Source organism: Monopterus albus, unplaced genomic scaffold (genome assembly GCF_001952655.1).
Source record: "Monopterus albus unplaced genomic scaffold, M_albus_1.0 scaffold1.1, whole genome shotgun sequence".
NCBI lineage: Eukaryota > Metazoa > Chordata > Actinopteri > Synbranchiformes > Synbranchidae > Monopterus > Monopterus albus.
In genome coordinates, this window is record NW_018127881.1 from 5,481,444 (window position 1) to 5,499,041 (window position 17,598).

At 40.0% G+C, this 17,598-nt stretch overlaps 2 protein-coding genes across 5 annotated transcripts in view; one reads left to right on the forward strand and one right to left on the reverse strand.

The window, feature by feature from the left end:
- The window catches only part of ece1 (endothelin converting enzyme 1), a 22,104-nt gene extending 7,378 nt beyond the window's left edge, over nucleotides 1-14,726 (reverse strand). Inside the window, exons 1-10 of one of the 2 annotated variants that reach the window (XM_020613449.1) lie at nucleotides 14,565-14,726; nucleotides 8,818-8,904; nucleotides 6,709-6,847; nucleotides 4,988-5,200; nucleotides 4,726-4,850; nucleotides 4,454-4,600; nucleotides 3,914-3,979; nucleotides 2,996-3,184; nucleotides 2,669-2,811; nucleotides 2,252-2,366 (exon numbers count right to left, since the gene is read on the reverse strand). In XM_020613449.1, the coding sequence (XP_020469105.1) occupies nucleotides 2,252-2,366; nucleotides 2,669-2,811; nucleotides 2,996-3,184; nucleotides 3,914-3,979; nucleotides 4,454-4,600; nucleotides 4,726-4,850; nucleotides 4,988-5,200; nucleotides 6,709-6,847; nucleotides 8,818-8,904 (1,224 nt within the window). In that variant the 5' untranslated portion in view covers nucleotides 14,565-14,726. Of the gene's footprint in view, nucleotides 1-2,251; nucleotides 2,367-2,668; nucleotides 2,812-2,995; nucleotides 3,185-3,913; nucleotides 3,980-4,453; nucleotides 4,601-4,725; nucleotides 4,851-4,987; nucleotides 5,201-6,708; nucleotides 6,848-8,817; nucleotides 8,962-14,564 lie in introns of those variants that run through there. The other variant, XM_020613372.1, reaches the window with a different exon arrangement.
- A 1,632-nt stretch (nucleotides 14,727-16,358) lies between these two features.
- Nucleotides 16,359-17,598, forward strand: part of alpl (alkaline phosphatase, biomineralization associated) — an 18,766-nt gene continuing 17,526 nt past the window's right edge. Inside the window, exon 1 of one of the 3 annotated variants that reach the window (XM_020613727.1) lies at nucleotides 16,359-16,520. In XM_020613727.1, coding sequence (XP_020469383.1) covers nucleotides 16,473-16,520 — 48 coding nt within the window. In that variant the 5' untranslated portion in view covers nucleotides 16,359-16,472. The remainder of the gene's footprint in view (nucleotides 16,521-17,598) is intronic. The other 2 variants (XM_020613570.1, XM_020613645.1) reach the window with 2 other exon arrangements.

Here is a 17,598-nt window from a genome sequence, read left to right on the forward strand (position 1 = left end):
GAACCGCCTCTGAGGACTCAAGGACACAATGTTCCCTCTGAAAGAGTGAGAGCTGTATTTTTTATAGACAATATGACAACACCAGGACACACAAGCCAACTCTTGGTCAATTTATACTTCCAACTGAATTTACGCAAGCGATCAGACTACCAGAACAGCAACACAGTGGAAACTGACAGAAAAGAAGCTTAGTATTGAACTATTCTTTGACACCGCTTTGAGCCTCAAAGACCCAACAAGATTAGAAAAGCCTCTAATTTGTAATAAATGTTATAAAACCAACAAAAACTTGCCGACCTTTCAAAACCGTATTCCATATCTTCACACAGAAATTATCAGGTGAAAGGAAGGACAAGGAAATATTGAGCTGCATGTAGATAAAAAGGAACAAGGCCACAGTGAGGACATGATGAATATTCTGAGTAAGCAAAGTTGTAAAATCTACTTAGGCACATAGGCAGAGATGGAAAGAGTCACAGCTCCACTCTCACATAAGAGATACACAAAGAGAGACACATAGAAAGTTTAAGGCTTGTTATTACAGTTGGACCCCAGCGGAAAACAATGCCAGTGGAACAGTATCTTACTAAGATAAGAGCTGGAGTCACTGGAGCCTTCGCAGTCAGTTATCCACTGACAAGGAAGTGGAACTTGCTGCAGAGTCAGTTCAGCACACTCCTAAAAACATCTACATCTGTGTGTCTCATTAAAGGGTCAGTTCGCCCAGTTCACAAAGACAAAACCTTTTCTCATGTATCCTGGAATACAGATTATGTTGGTTTGATTAAATGTTGATTCAAGATATATTCCTCTGATTTCTGTTTACAGCCAAATACAGTGGAGCTCAATAGAATTTAGTTTGAGCCACTCACTGCACTGGAAAACTGTAGTTAAGAAACTCAACACCAGCATCCCTGTCTAGAAACAATGTGCTACTCTACTCTGATTTCCAATAAAAACAGCTCCCAGCGGAGTAGGAGGATTATCTCGATTAACCAGGTCAGTGTTCGCGGAAAGACATGCGATACTGATTTTTTTTTAAATGGCAAGTTTTAATGCCTTGAAGGCCACAGATTAAATTACACCCACCTCTAGCGCACTGGAATGACCAAAGTCACAAAGTCAAATCTCTAAACCTGGGCATGACAGACTAAAACTATCTGCAAGGCTAGGCACAAGCCTGAACCAACCGTTTAACCTCATTGTTAATGCCACCTGACTATGGTACATTTACACAGACAAAACAACAGAGCAGCTTACTGAGAAAAAATGCAAACAAAGGAAAACATAACAGAGTTTTCATGCCGTGCATCTAAAACACATTCAAGTGCAACTTAATGTGTAAGATTTCTCCTTTCTCTACTATTACTGAATCAAAACTGGCATATTTTAAAAAATCAAAACATAAAATCACATTTTGTCCCTGCTGCGAACAAGTGCCTGCATTTACAAAAAAGCGGAAAACAACTTATTCAGACTGATTTATTTTAGTTTTAATTGGGATTTACAGGTAGTTATTTTTGAGGCACAACAATATTCATGCTGTGACACTGCAACTGTGCTGGGTCATGCATACAATAGAAGCACCTTGTTGGAAACCCAACTGCACATATAGCCCAAGAAGCCAGGTTTCTCCAGCAGAAATATATCTGTGTTAAGGACATTACTTCTTTGATACTGCCAATTAGGGAAACCAGGTTTCATGAAGTTTAACAAGCCAGGTTATACATAAATCCTACAACAAAACTCTGACAAATTACAGTCCTTGTAGTCTTGTCACGGTAAATGGAAAATTCAGCTTCTCTTTTTGTCCTACACTTCCACTTACCTGTATTCAGTAAAAATCAATCCTCTGCAGAAATTTACTTACAAGCGAAAAGCTGTCTAAACCCAGCTGTCTGACTCTGGGCCATTTCCTATGCTTCTAAAAGGCCACAAAACACCAACACGAATTTTCCTAGTGGTTCTATTCATTTCTTGGTACCAAACAAGAAATAAACATTGAATAGTAGAAGTCAAAAAGCAGTATTTAAAAAAAAAAAAAAAAAAAAAAAAAGACAAAACTGCATCTTAGACACAGTAGGTCTATTCAGTTCACAAACATGCTAAGAGTACATTATCTGGTCAAACATGTACAGTGCATCGCTGCTTCATTTGCTTCTTATATGCTTATTCCCACCTCTGTGTTTGAATATATCTGTGTCATGCTGGATTCAAGTCATTTTAAAAGGCCTAAATCTTCATCTCTTACCTTTTTGGTTCCATACATGACTTCAAGGAAGCGCTGCTCAGCATCCTGGAACCTTTGGTCCAAAACGGAAACCATCTTCCTCACCACCTTCATTATCATGTAGTTGTTGAGTAGACTGGAAAGAAAGGGGTTGTTGCTTTCTTCAGTAATGAATGTTGTGATTCTTTGAACTTCCTGTGAAGAGCTTTTATTTTGATACAGTCCCATATTCCTCTCTGGTCCCTGTTTTTGTGTTCCAGCGTTACCACCCTCATTACACTCGCCTACTTTCCATCAGCAATCAACAGACATTCATACCACCCACAGAGGTGAGAAGGTACGTATATGTACTGCATACGCATATAAACAACATAATAAACACATATTTACAAAGAGTTAAATTTGCAGCCAGTATTAGTGAAGATGAATGTATACAACCTTTTATTTGTTTTAGTTATGAGGTCAGAAACCTTCTGGAGATATTCCTTGGCATAAACAACCACTGGCTCAGATTCGTTGAGCGACACAGGAGCAAACACTTCTGTGAGGTATGGCATCCAGTCCACTGCAGGAGCCAGAGTCTGCAATAGCAAAGATAAATCACACATAAAAACAAACTCAGAGACAGGACAGCCCCACAACTTGAACATTTATATTCATGTCACATTGATTACACAGTCTTCAGCTGTAGAAAATGTTTTGCTTTAGTACTTTATACAATTGTTTTTTAAGTTAGGGGATACTATTTAACGAGGAGACACTCACAGTTAGGTCCTTGGCCTCCATCTTATTGTAGATGACTTCCTCGTCCCTTCTCTCCTCCTGAGGGATGGTGATGTTGGCTAGGGTGGTTTCAAAGTCCACGATCTCTTCCATAATCGCCCGAGATGTCTTCTCAGAGCCACCCAGAAGAACCCCAAACTCCGTCAAAACGTTGAGGTATGCCGTCAGGTACTGCAAAGTACAAGCAGGCAGCACAGTGAGGTGGATGTGAGGGTGGCTGTGGAGACAATGGATGTGTTTGTGAGTGTAATAAAGTTGAACTAGGAAAATAATCCTAAAGGATGCAAATGCAAGCTACTCGGCAGAGTTTCTTCCTTGAAGCTGAAATATTTCTCTTTTAATATTTCTTGACTTTGTTTGCAAATAAGCAATGAGCATGTGGCAGTGCTCCAGGCTAACATGCCGCCAGGTTTCTCAGATATGTCTGATTTATAGCTGTCTGTGGCGATTACATTTCCAACGCACCAAAGGAAAAGAACAGACTTGAAGTGTAAAAAAGGGGTCCAGGGATGACGTGTGTGTCTCGGAGTCAGTGTGGATCGGCACACTGGAAGATCTGCTTCGTGAGACAGGCGAGTGACAGACCTGCAGATAAACGTGAGGTCTGTCCATGTTTGTTCGTGGATGATCTGTTTATTTTGCAGTCACACCATGTGCAACCTTTCCAAAAAAGACAGTTGCATTTAAATTACTGTAATTTAGTTGCAAAATGCATCTGCTCACTACGCGGTCTGGAGCCCTATGTGGGTATTTTCAATTTTATTATTACAGAAAACACCTGCTCTGGATTAGCTAACAAACTGTTAGCTTCAATTTCATGACTTTCACCGTCTGTACACAAATTTTCAGTTTAACCTCTGTGAAACTAGTGTAAGGCTGTAAACTATACACGTACAGTACCTTTTCATTTGCTGTTTTATTGAGGTAGTAGTCCCGTGAAGGGAGTCCCAGGCTCGACTGATCCACCTAGAGTCAAGAGAAACATCCGATGACCGTCATAAAAATCACAAACAGCCTTTTGTTTTCATTCCTGTGTTGCCAGCATGCAGGCTAAAGGCAGAGGCTTGCCAAAAATCATATTTTTACCATTTGTTGCGGTCTCATGATGCCCTACAAAAGGAATGGACTCTAATTTCAAGCTGTCAGTTTGAATCTAAGACCGTGGTGATTATGAGCGGCTTGTCCACAGAATATCATCAAAGATAAAATCTGTCTTCTCAGGGAAACCTATAGCAGCTGTTTGAGTTGGGGGGAATTTAAATGTAAATGTATGTCTGTTGGGATGTGAACAGATACCAGTCAGTGATGGAGAACCTTCTGAGATATAAATATATGTTTCTAGGCAAAGCAAGGCATTTTTATTTATATAGCACTTTTCAAACAAAGATAAATCTAGTTAAATATTAAAGTGGCCTGTATATAAACCTCCCACCGTTTTACCTGGATGATGTTACTGTCGGAGTTTTTGGAGTCAGCGCTGACAAACACAGTAAAGAAAGGTGAAGTGCGATAGTTGGCTGACACTGTTCGCAAGACTTCCTGGAAGTTATCTTTGTCCCAAGGTCCGGTCAAGGCCCATCCTCCTATCTAAAGGTTTAAGCAGATGCTCAGAGACTGCTGGATGCAAGAAAATGCATTCTTTTAACGGAAATGAAGACGGGCTGAAATGATGAATGTGTTCTATGTTTAACCACTTTAGAAAACAAGCCTACCTGGCTGATTAGGTCCTGTAGTGGCTTAGCTCCTAATTCCTCAATCTTGGCCTCATTCATGCAGGCCTGATAATATCGCTGGGCCTTTTCCTCAGCCTTACTCAGACCTTTCATCGTTGTGTTTTCTGCCCAAATAAAGATGCAAGATAAATTCAATGAAAGGGAATGGAAAACAAACAGCTGTGGAAAATGACCCACTACACCTTTTCCTGGCATAAAGGCAGCTGAGGACAATGAACGCAACTCAAACAAGGACCCTCACCTAATAAATGCTTCATTACGAGCATGTTGTGTTCCCAGAGGTTGCTGAAAGGTCCCCAGCGGGACTTGCCCTCAGGGAGGGGGTTGCTCTTCAACCAACCCCCGCAGGCAAAGTTGTAGAAATCCTGGCAGGGGTCCACGGCTCGGTCCAGGGCACCCGTGACTGCACTGGCCACAATGATGCATGGTTCTGTTAGGCATAAGCCAGGGTGAGCTGAAAAAATGTTAAAAGGAAAACATATTAAATTCACAGCTCTATCAGCATCTAATGTGGCAAACACTTTCTCTTAGTAAAAAACATTTTTGAGAACACTCAATGGGTTATCTGAAAATAGTTCATGGTGGGACATCCAACTATGCATGAGGATTTTCAGACCATCTGGAAACTATTATTTTGTAAGAGGTAACAGCCAACATACACAACCTGGAGGGAATATTTCTCCATGCAAAAATCATCTATAAATAATTAACTAAAATGTGAAGGGTGACAACTGTAGGAGGCAATGCCATGTTAACTACTGCCAACTGATTATTAAGTAGAGAAAACATTAAGAGATGAGGGTGAAGGAGCCTGGATGAGTTAGGTCAATCATTCTGTTTTGAAAAGGTACAGTGTCCAACTGGCTAGTGGTTAAATACCATCACTTTTTAGCTTGTGTTTGGGCCTAAATGTGATGTCCAAAAATACCTTTTCCCCAGAGTTTCCCAAGATATTTTGTGTGCTATGTTCTCTAGAATAGAGAGGTAGAGGGGCATCATTGAGGCTTGTGGATGCTCTGTGTTACTGTTCAAAGTCTAAACACAAAAACTGTTTAACAGGAAGAGGTTTAGAAAACTTTCGGTGTGTTTAGAGAGGTACAAGTGCTAGTCAATACAATTCCAGGAGACAACTCAGCCTTGATGATGTAGAGACGCATACAAGGGTATGAAACAGTGACGGAGAGAAAGTTACAAGAAGTGATGAGGTTATTACCCTGAGGAGAATTTATCCTTGTTCCTTTTATTATTTCAAAGTGTGATCTGACATTTGGTTATGAATGGGAGGAAGTGGCATGAAGTTTCCCATGGTAAATTTGAGGAAACGACAACCACTGGCAGATGAGACGTCGCCTGGATGTGATGGGAAATCTACAAGCCCTTTTTCCATAGTGAACAAAATCAAGAAAGAAATTTGGATTTGCTTTTAGGAAGCTCAGCTGAAGGCGGGGCTTTGTAAACAGATACGTGCACATTCAGTGTAGAAATTTGTAGGAAACATTTCTCACCATGGAGTTGTAATTTCAGAACTTGTCTTTCCCCTTCAGCTAAAACTCCTCTTTGCTCAGGGTGATATCCCTGACCCATTTTTGACATGTGTATTAAACAGTTTCAGTTCCACATAGTGACCTTTTCACTTCACAACCAGCTCTGATGATGGAATCAGTACTCACCAAACAAAAAAAAAAAAAAAAGCTCAAAAGAATAGAAAATCAACAATTGGTTCCAAGAACTGATTTCTGTAGCTAAGATAAGCTAAGCTAAACCGTTCCCAAAATGTGAAATTATCCCTTTAAGCCTTCTCATGTTCACGAGTTTTTAATTTAGTTGTATTTTTGGAAAGGTTGCTTAGTTTTTGATTGGACAATACTGTTTTAAATTACTTCATCCTTCACAGATAACGCAGGTGTTTCTTTTCAGCGTGCGCTAACATGCCATTGTGTTTAAGCAGAACTTCGAGCTCACCCTGTTTGTAGAAGACCCCAATTGCGATGAGAGACATGAACAAACCCACAGACGTGACACACACTAAAAACAGCAGCCTCTTCTCTCTTTGTGTCCTGTCTGGCCAACATGTGGGCCCACGGCTGTGCAGAAGAGTCACCTGCACACACACACACAGAACAAAACAAAAAAAAAAAACACACTTTAAGCAGTTCATTTAACAGTCTAAATCAAATACAACAGTTTCAGTTAATCCAGATACAACACATATAAAAGTACTTAAAATTAGCTTTCAGTTGCTTACACATATTCACTTAATACTGTTACCTTAAAACATGGAAAGCATTATCTACAGTCAAACTGCTTCTCAGAGATTTGATGACAGATTTGGCCTCAAAAGCACAATGACTTCTCCATCATGGCCCGCTCAACTTGCTTGCACACAAAAGGTTACTCATTCTTCTATTGTTCCCACACTTCTAGTTTATCACGCTCTTATAAAGGATATTTTCCCTTTGCCCCAAATTAGAAAAAGACACTATTCATGTTGAACCATATCTGATGCTTTGTGGGTCATCTAAATGAAGTGGAGCAGAAATAAAACAGATGTAACCAGTTTACAGATAGTCACCTCTAGATAAATTGTGCACAGTTTCTCACAAAATCAACATTCAAGAATATGTAAGTTGGAGAAAAGTCCATAATGGGAACAGTGGTTTTTATTCCAGCACACCTTGCTCCTGCCTCTTGTTACTAGACAATACCAAGGCTGCCAAGGAAATGATTTCCTACAGAACAGATTCCAAGGGCCACTCACAAATCTTTCAAAGGCCACACTGAGAACTATAGCTAGTTTCTGAGTACCCCCACTGTAAATAAATGCCAGGTCTTGGACCTCACATACATCCTGTGGATTACCCCTGAAGTGTAAATGTATATAAATAGGATCCTATTCACTGCTGTTAACTTAGATGAGAGTTCAACAGTCGAACTAAATGCGACCAATGCAAGTGCTGAAGCCACAGTGGCTTCTTAATCCCAAGAGATCAGCATATAAGGTTGGTTTGGTGTAATAGAGAATCCTAGTGCCAAGCCTGTGCACTTTCCAGCTGTAATTTATCACAGTCTCTGGAAACCGCATTCTATTACCCTGAAAACCACAGTAAAACGGTGCTGAATTCAAGCACTCTGAACTCAGATATATGTGGCCAAACTAAGTATCTGAAGACTGGTTGAAGGATCTCAGCTCCTTGTTCTGAGGTAGCAGAACAGAGGGCTCTAACGGTCTATAAAAGATTTGAAATCCACTTTTGTACCCTTTAATAAGACATTTTAATTGACACCTATTCTAGGATGAATTAACAACAGGATAGTCTGAAGCATGGGCAAAGAGATAAGTATATTATGGTGTTTAAAGAAGAGGAAATGCTTGGAATTTCTGAGAAATTCAGCAGCCTCAGGTTAATCAGCAAATATTTCAGACTGTAATCTCATAAACAACATTTAAATGATGTAGTTAGTGTGTCTGTTGTATGATGACTGCTCTATACTGTACATGTAATTTGTTGTCAGGTCCTCTTGATGTAAACGGGGACTTGATAAGTAAGGCTCATCTTGCTAAGATTATCAAGGTCTTAGACTAAGATCAACAATTAGAAATGTTAGCTTTAAATGTAAGCTTTCATCTAACTGCTCTCCCAGTTAGTGTGATTTACTGTGTGTTCTGTATGAGCAGCAAACCAAAACACTACAGTCATTAAGCTTCTCTGTGCATTTCAAACCTCAGGGTAACTTGAAGCATCGGTACAGCATGTTAGTTTCTGTACCATATAAGCATGCTTTCTGAAGCTCAGGCCTCCAAAGAAACATGTTGTCTCTCAATGACAAAAGACAGAATTAAGTCTGAACAACATATCACAACCATCAGCTAACAGATCGTATCCCTCAAGTTAAGGACAGACATTAAACCTAGTAGTATTTGATGTCCCATGTTTCATTCAGGTAAAATATTCCAAAACAGCCCCCATGAAAACACATTTTCTAAAGACAGCAGTGTTGGTTTCTATAAAGTGTGAAAAGGCCTGAGTATCCCATTAATTTATTTTTAGCGCAGGGTGTTTGCATGTTTACCTCCATGGGTGACGATGGGTAGACATCGTCGCTGGTGGAGTCCAACAGCTCTTCTTCATCTAGTGTGGCTCTCTTATATGTTGACATCTGAAAAGTCAAATGGAGAAAAGACCCTCTTAGTCGTTCCATGTTCTTTCCAGCCCCTCTACTCTCCCACTGATGTGTGTGAGAGTGTCTGTGTGTGACATCTAGTCCTCAGCAGTCTCTGAGGCTTCAGGGTAGGGTTTCCCTCAAAAATCCATATGGAGGAATCTGGTTTGTCTGGTTGGAGCTCTTCTACTTATACACTGTGTTGACTTTCACACAGATTGTCTGTCCTCTCCTTTTAAAAGCATTGTTCTGCTCCTTTTAACCCCAACAACACCTCTGCTCCCATGGTGTCTGGCAGATATGCAAGGGTCAAATGACACTACACCAACAAAAACCTCCAGTCCCTCAGTGTAGTACTTGTAAGTTCTCCTTGTGGATCCTCTCTTCCTCTTTAACAATTCTGTGGCAAACCTTTTTTCTAGACTTCCTCCTCAGCCCAGTCTATGCAAACACGGCACTGGAAAAGACGGAACTAGTGAAAAACAGGAAGACGCACTGACTAGACTGACTTACATGACTGGGACTGAGTGTGTGAAGTGATTGTGTGAGTGTGTGTGTATGTGTGTGTGTGTGAGCACATTCTCCACTGCGGTTTCTCATAGATTTGGGGAGGGGACCTCACAGTTGTAGTTTAAACCCAATGCCTTTTCTATAGGACATGAAATGCTCGAGGGAGGAGCCCAGAAAAACTATCCTCCTCCCACGACATGCTTGTAGTCGCTGCCCGTGGTAACTGTTACCTGATAGGCAAGACATTCAGATCTTCTCCTGTTTAGCCCCTCTCTCACAGGGCCACTAGCGCATGACGCAAACACTGCATTTTAAATAACTGATCCATCTTTAAATGAAATGGACAGCATATTGAAAGGTATTTAAATGCTGTATAATTAAAAGAGAGGTGTGTTTAATAAGAAAACAAATGTAGTGTCACCTCCTGATGTTACATATAAAATGCTAACATACAGTTAGCATGCTCTGCTAAGTTAATATAACAACCAATTGATCCAGAAAATGAGTGTAAATTCAGGACTGATCAATAAGGAAATTAAATCATTAGATGCAGCTCTAGATACACACTGTGCATTTAATACACAAGATGTGAACATAACTTTGTTCACAAGAAAACTCAACAGAGCACCTTCAACAGCGGCGCTGCAGCTGAAACTGAGCAGTTGCGTGACCTTGTTTACATCTGATTCTTACACCACAGTGCCAGCACTGAAGCAAGGGCAATGATTAACCTCAGCTAAGCACCAACCTGTCAGAGACACAGCTCGTACCAGACTGACTGCTCAGCGCAATGCCAAACAATGCAGAGGTAACTCGTCTCCAAATTAAATATTTATACAACACATGAGGACTGATGATCAGTCTCTCTCTCTCTCTCTCTCTGGCCATAAACTGTACCTTCACACTCTGGCTTGCCTTCTTCCCATGTTAATATCCATTTTTTGTAAACATGAACAGAAGGCAGCTCTGTCACAGACCTATGCTTTATTTTATTTCCCACTTGTTTCATACAAACATGCCACAGAGAAAAAAAAAAAAAATGTTCCCACAATAAACATTCAAGAAGTTTACAGGCGAACCATGAGCAGATTCCCGTTAAATCTTGCTGTCTGAGACAAGATTAAACCCCAGTTACAACAGACTGAGGGGGCTGCTGTTAGCCTCATCTTATTCCTATAACCAGCAGCAGCAAATAATATCATAAAAATGTCCAAACCCTTCCTGTGCTGGTGTGTTTTTAAACGGTGTTAAACCCAGCAACCAGCAAGCAAAGTCACATCATCAGCTTATAAAATGGACTGTTGGGACAAAATGTGGAGGTTATGAGAGATATAGAGAAGATTGGGAGAAGTAAAAGAACATCAAATTAGGACACTCTGATTTACAAAAATGGTTTCACCTGACCTATAGCTGAAAGCAAAATGGCTACTGGGGATATTTATAGGTGACTTTCTCCCTGGTCCATCACTACTTGACCTACCATTCACTAAAGGCTTACGATTGTTCCATTTAACAAGACAAGGGATGTTTACTGAATTACTCCCAACTGAATTTTATCTCACAGAAGTGTTGTATGTTAAAAAAATAATCCTGATTTAATGTCACGGCCTGCTTCAGCTCACAATGCAGAGCACCAAATTGTATTAGCCACAGGCACAAACCAGTGTTATCACAAACACACATTCCTCATCACACTGAACACTTTCCTGGCACTGGGGTCTGTGCAGATGTGCTTGCACATTGCCACACATATTCATCCCTATGAGTCAAACCACCTACTGACAACACTTCCCTTTTCCTGTTAATGATATTAACTGACTAACATCAGCCATTCCTTAGGAAATATGCCTATGACCTTTTGCGCCTGATGCAATGAGTGATGGCATCCATCATTATTTCCTGATCTGCACAATTTTGTGAAAGTTTTGTCAAGCACCATCTGCAAACACTGTGACCTAGTGAGGAGTTCACCTTGATGCTCTAACTTAAGTCCTTTTAAGTTACAACTGGGAGCCATTTGAAAATACAAAATGATGCAGATTTCATAGTCAAATCTGTGGTTAAGATCACATCTGGACAGTTTGTATCACATGTCTCATTGTGTCTCAGAGAGCATGAAGAGAGAGAGCATTCATCCCAAAGAAAAACTGACAGAATGCGAGGTCAGTATCCCATGATTATTGGAAACGAGGCCACGGCCTTTGAGTGAGGCTGCAAACCACAAACATGCATCAGTAATTTGTTGCTGATCCTTCAAACCAGACAATTATTTGTAGCACAGGGTCATTCCACTGAGTATGTTTGTGTTTGGGTGCTGTATGGACATGACAATAAGAACGGGATAAGAATTTATCAAAGAAAAAAGCAGAATAGTCTAAAAAGTGAAGCTGACAAGACAGTGGAAGCAAAAAGACTACAGGTGATTTACAGGGGGGCTGGACATAAGCTGGCAGTAAACACATTTCAAGAAAGGCAACTCGGTAAACTATCATTCCTTCATTATGTAGAAGTAAAGATACAGCCCATTCTGCAGCAAGTGATAGATAAAAATAATCTCTAAAAGTAACGCGCCTGATTTCAAATGTAAAGAATAAAAAGTACAGATATTTGTGTCAAAATGTTGGGAACAAAACAAAGTTATCAGAAAAATGAATAGTCAGGGTACAGATACCTGAAAAATCTACTTAAGTACAGCGACAAAGTATTTGTACTTTGTTACTTCCCACTTCCGATGATAAGTCTAGATGTGGTGTCAGGCCACAGAAGATCAGCAATTAAAGAGTACATGACAAAAAGGTACAATTTAAGCCTCATATTCTCTGAAGCAAGTGACTTGACCTCTGTGATTGAAGGCATGTTTGTGTTGAATCTAACATCTGCTTTTCAGTTTCATCCAATACTGTGCTTTTAACCTTACACAGAGATAACCCACAGACCACATCTACAGCACAAACAAAAAACCTTCCTCTTCAGGCCTAAGTCTATCGGTAACCCTTTCTCTGAATCATAAAGGATGTGGCAGTGGTTGGGGAAACATTACAGGAAATACCATGGTGAGAGATGTAAATGTGACTACACTTTGATTAGACAAGAGCTGTACAAACACTTTCATCTGATTCCATACTGTCTCACCTGAAGGAAACTGGCTGCACAAACAGCAACTCTCTTATGTCCGAGGTCATTTACCAGGGTGACATAAGCTGCCATGTATTACTCCCCATGACCTGTACGTGTATGTTCACATATCAAATTAAGCACATGGATTTAGATGATGACTCAACACGCAGATGCTAGCCACAACAGCTCTTTCACCTTATCTCGTGTTCAGCCCTGCGTTTCTGCCTGAAGGCGACAGATAAAGACAAAGCTGTCTCAGGTTTAAGCTCCTGACCTGTGACGTCAAGACACCACTGGAGTTGTCTTTCTTTTCACAGGGCAAAGATGTTTCCTTTTGGGGGGGGGGCACACCCTGATAGTAACGTGTTAATCAAAATAAAGCCACTTTCCCAAGCCTTTCCCTGCTCTGCAGTAAGATGTTAGTCTGAGCCAAGGGACTTTTACAAGAATCATAAAACTTGGATTATTTTTAGTCATGCATGTGCACTGTTACTTTAAAAACTATCTTTAAAGAGCTTGAATTTCTCTCCCACGGTTAATAACATACAGGCTGGAGCTTTGAAATTCTTCAAACTAAGTTATTCTTGTGTGCACGTTTCAAGTACTCTGAACAGTACAGTACATGTAAAGCTGCCAGGTCTTGTGTGACAGTCATGCTGTATATCTACTGCAAACAAAGCTTTATGCATAATCAGCCCAACTAGGCATGCAGAGTATAGTAAACATCACACAATGTGTTTGTGTATAATGATACATCTCTAAATAGTTGTAGGTTAATTTTTTGGTATCACAGATGTAATTTAAAGAGCTCCTACTTTGCCTTTTTGAGTTCTTCAGCCAAGATGCAGACAGATAACAGGAGATTACCTGTTCCTGCGGTTGTTATGGCACCCTGCAACACACTCATAATCATACCTAGGTAATGAATAACTGCACAGTAAACCAAGAAGAATTATTGCAAATCCAGAGCCTTATAATCTTATTAAACTGTCCCTACGGTTACAGTTTGTGTTCCAAACATGTACAATAAAGCAGAGCCAGAATAACCTGACTTTATAGCATTCAGTCAACTACTCTGTGGAAGTGGCACCAATTTCAGCATTTAAATAAACATCCCAAAAAACGGTACTCACTTTCGTTTCTACTTTAATTGCTTTATTTCCTTAACCATAAGATTTGGAAGGCATGTGTTGCCATCTGCTACTGATTTTCTGGCCTGGTGTGTATGTACAAAGTTAATGTTTGCTCATTTGATAATCTCTCTCATACACTTGCTTACAGTCTCCTCTCCAAGACTCCATAAGATAAATGAGCTCACAACGATCCAAGCCAATATTTAGACATTTAGGTCTCTGCTACTATTAAATCAAGCAAAGCAAACATGAGAATGTTTTGTGGCTTCTGCGTAATTTTAGCTAAGCTGTGGTTTTGGTTAGAGCTGGTGGATTTATACAGCCTGGAGGCTAAAATACCTTACAGATCTCTGAAAACGATTGAAATGTTAGTCTGCCAGGAGGGTAATTTGATGTTGGCTTTACAGTATGACTCAGTGAAAGTACCTTAGGTTCATATGAAGCTCTTCTGGGGAAACCTAATGGGTGTGAAAAATCCTCCTGAGTTAGAGAAGACACTTGCTGAAAGGAAGCTATTAAAATAATTTATATCCTGAAAAAGTAGTGCTAACATATTGTGACGATCCACGTATCTTAAAATGACAACTTATTTACAGCACTAAAACCTCAACAGGATATTGCATTGATTTCCTGAGGCGATTAAAACACATTCAATTTCATGAAAGGTTGTTTCATAAGAAACATAATCACAGAAATGCAGTAGTTTGTTCAGAAATGTCGTTAGGAAAACATTTGTCACTGTCACGTCAGCTGCAGCGCACACGCCTGTAGAAATTAACCTCAGCGTACAACTGAGCACATGGGATGTTGTCAGTCCCCAAGAAGATTATCTAAGCTAATGACTTACTAAAACCCTCATAGCTGAGTACTGTTTACGGTCAGAGGACATGCTCTTACCCTGTTGACAGACGCTCCGTCGTCACTGCCGTGACTCCAGTGTGCGTTCTGACCGGGGACAGTGAGGGAGCCTCTGCTAAAACAACCGAAGAGGCAGCGCCTCACTGTCAAGATAGTTCACGACCCAGTGAACATTTGTCCGCAACACCGGAAATCAGCAGCCTTTATGTAAAAAAAAAAAAAAAAAAAAGTATTTAACTTTTCTTTAAGCACACATGATTACGTTGCATTTTGTTTTTTCCACTTCACTTAACAGAATGTCTCACTGTTTGGTGGTCCGCTTTTTTAAAAACGTTTTCAAACTCTAAGCTACCTCACTTTAAAACACTTAAGTTCTACGGGTAGCCAGGTTCACCCTCATAAGAACAATGAACAAATTAAATATGACTAGATAGCTGAGCTAACCTGCTAGTTGCCTGTCCTAGTGTGACAAATACGGGTGTTCGTCATAATGCTGACGGATAAAGGTTAGCTAGCTAGCTAACGGTTAGCTAGCTACTGTCATCCATCATCAGTGATACTGGAAACAACTACAAACAAAACAGCTAAAGAGAAACACAAAATGACAAAAAAAAAAAGACGGAGGAGACCTTAAAGACAGCAAAACAATTACAAAAATATGCAGGAGAGACACGAGAAAAGAATTAGGCACAAAACAACTAAAACAGGTGCAAAATGACTAAAGAGATACAAAGAAAGCAAAAAATTAACACCACATGACTAAAAACAAATGAAAAACAACTTCAGACTGAAACACAACGTACATCACCGCTAGATTTTGCTCCTAGAAGTTTGGGTGCCCAGGGGCCCCTGTGTTAAAGTAAACCAAACCTGCAGGTTACAGCTGGTGTTGCCTCACTGAATCTGCTTCTAATGAAAATAATATATCTAAAATATTAGATTCTCTAAGTGGAAAATGAATAATGGTGAATGTTAGAGGAGCATGCGTTAACAAATACTAAATATATTTATATACATATACCCATATAATGGGACTGTATATATATCCAGCAATGATCCTTTCCTGGTTGCAGCCCATATTATGACTGAGAATATCATCAAGCCTATAGTTATGAGGGGCAGAATGAAGTGTTACAGCGACACCCACAGGATGCCACGGTAAACAGCAAGGGCACTTTTAAAATAATGGTTGAATCAAATGAAATTCATCTCAGATTAAAAGCAGTGCGTGTCTGTAGTCTACTCTTCAAAGATTTAAAGAAAATATTTCAGAATATAGTGATTTATTTTACCTGAAACTATAGACCTAGTCCATAAAAATACCATTGTTTATATTAGCGGGCTGTCCTTTAACTGTTATTTGTTTTGTTGTGGTGGAAAGTAACTGAGTAACCTAGATTTACTCAAGTGCTGTACTTTAGTACAACGTTGAGGAAGATGTATTTGTTGTGTAATTACATTTCATGTTGTTTTATTGGTCATTCTTGGTATTTGGTGCTTTTTGGGCTTCACAAACTTCAGAAAACAAGTCTGTAATTGAGTTTTGTTTTCATAAAAGGGATGTATTAAACATTTCAGAAGTTATTTTGGTCAAACCCCCGCATATAAATTTTTATCAAACAACATTTTCTAATTTTGTTTGAATTTTTACCTATAGACCTTTACTTATAATGCACCGTTTTACATTTACAGTATAATATTGCCTACTTCCCCCACTATAATTATGGTGCTCTGTCCTTGCAGCAATGCATCGGTCGTCAGGCAGGTGGCGCTATCGACCCATCTACTCTCACAGCAGCAGGATGGCATCGTTATTTCGAATGGTTTTTTTAATCCTCGTATTACACAGACCGCTATTCTCAGAGCTCGGGAGCCGGAGTCGAACAACCGTGGCCTTATAAAAAGGGACGTGAAAGCAGCGCCGAGGACGCACAGGTGAAGGACTGGATGAGCTGCACGCACAGTTGGATGCAGAGTTCCACACCACCACTCGCTGTAAGTAAAACTACAGAGAACTTTATTTTGGCTTGCATGAAAGAGATCGCATGCTGCTATGGGAGAAACGTGCCGAGCGGACAATTGGTTTCAGGGTGTTGTACTCGGGTTGTGTGTTTGCATCCTTGTCTCTCCATCCGCTCTGAGCACCGAGGCGAGTTTATCCTTTTTTCCCCCTTAACAAATATCAAATGATCCGCTCTGGGTTAAAAACAAATTGGCTAAATAAGTGAATGGGCTTTGGTCATTTGTTGCACCGAATTGTTTTGTTCTCGGTTTCCACTAGGTTCAACCGCTGGCAACAATGGTCTTCAGTTGTGTGGTTTTAATTAATTCATTAAGAAGCAACGCAGTTTCTTCAATTCAACCTGAAAGTGATTAAGGATGGAATTGTAGAAATGCTTCTAGTGGGTTCATGGGTTTCCCAGCACCCACGCCAATGGTCTAACACCAGGATTAGGTTGTTTAAGGACAGAATCTCAGATGTGGTGTGGGCATTTGTAGATACATCTGAGGGTTCAGGGGCATGAAAAGGTTTGGGAAGCTCTACTTTAAATAGCCACAAGCCATTTAGTTCATGATATGATATGATATATTGTGTTATTTAGCAGTAGAACAGATACTTAACAGATACTTGAAGTGAGCTTATACAGTGGGTACAGAAAGTATTCAGACCCCCTTAAATTTTTCACTCTTTGTTACATTGCAGCCATATGCTAAAATCATTTAAGTTCATTTTTTTCCTCATTAATGTACACACAGCACCCCATATTGACAGAAAAACACAGAATTTGACATTTTTGCAGATTTATTAAAAAAGAAAAACTGAAATATCACATGGTCATAAGTATTCAGACCCTTTGCTCAGTATTTAGTAGAAGCACCCTTTTGAGCTAATACAGCCATGAGTCTTTTTGGGAATGATGCAACAAGTTTTTCACACCTGCATTTGGGGATCCTCTGCCATTCCTCCTTGCAGATCCTCTCCAGTGCTGTCAGGTTGGATGGTAAACGTTGGTGAGCAGCCATTTTCAGGTCTCTCCAGAGATGCTCAATGGGGTTTAAGTCAGGGCTCTGG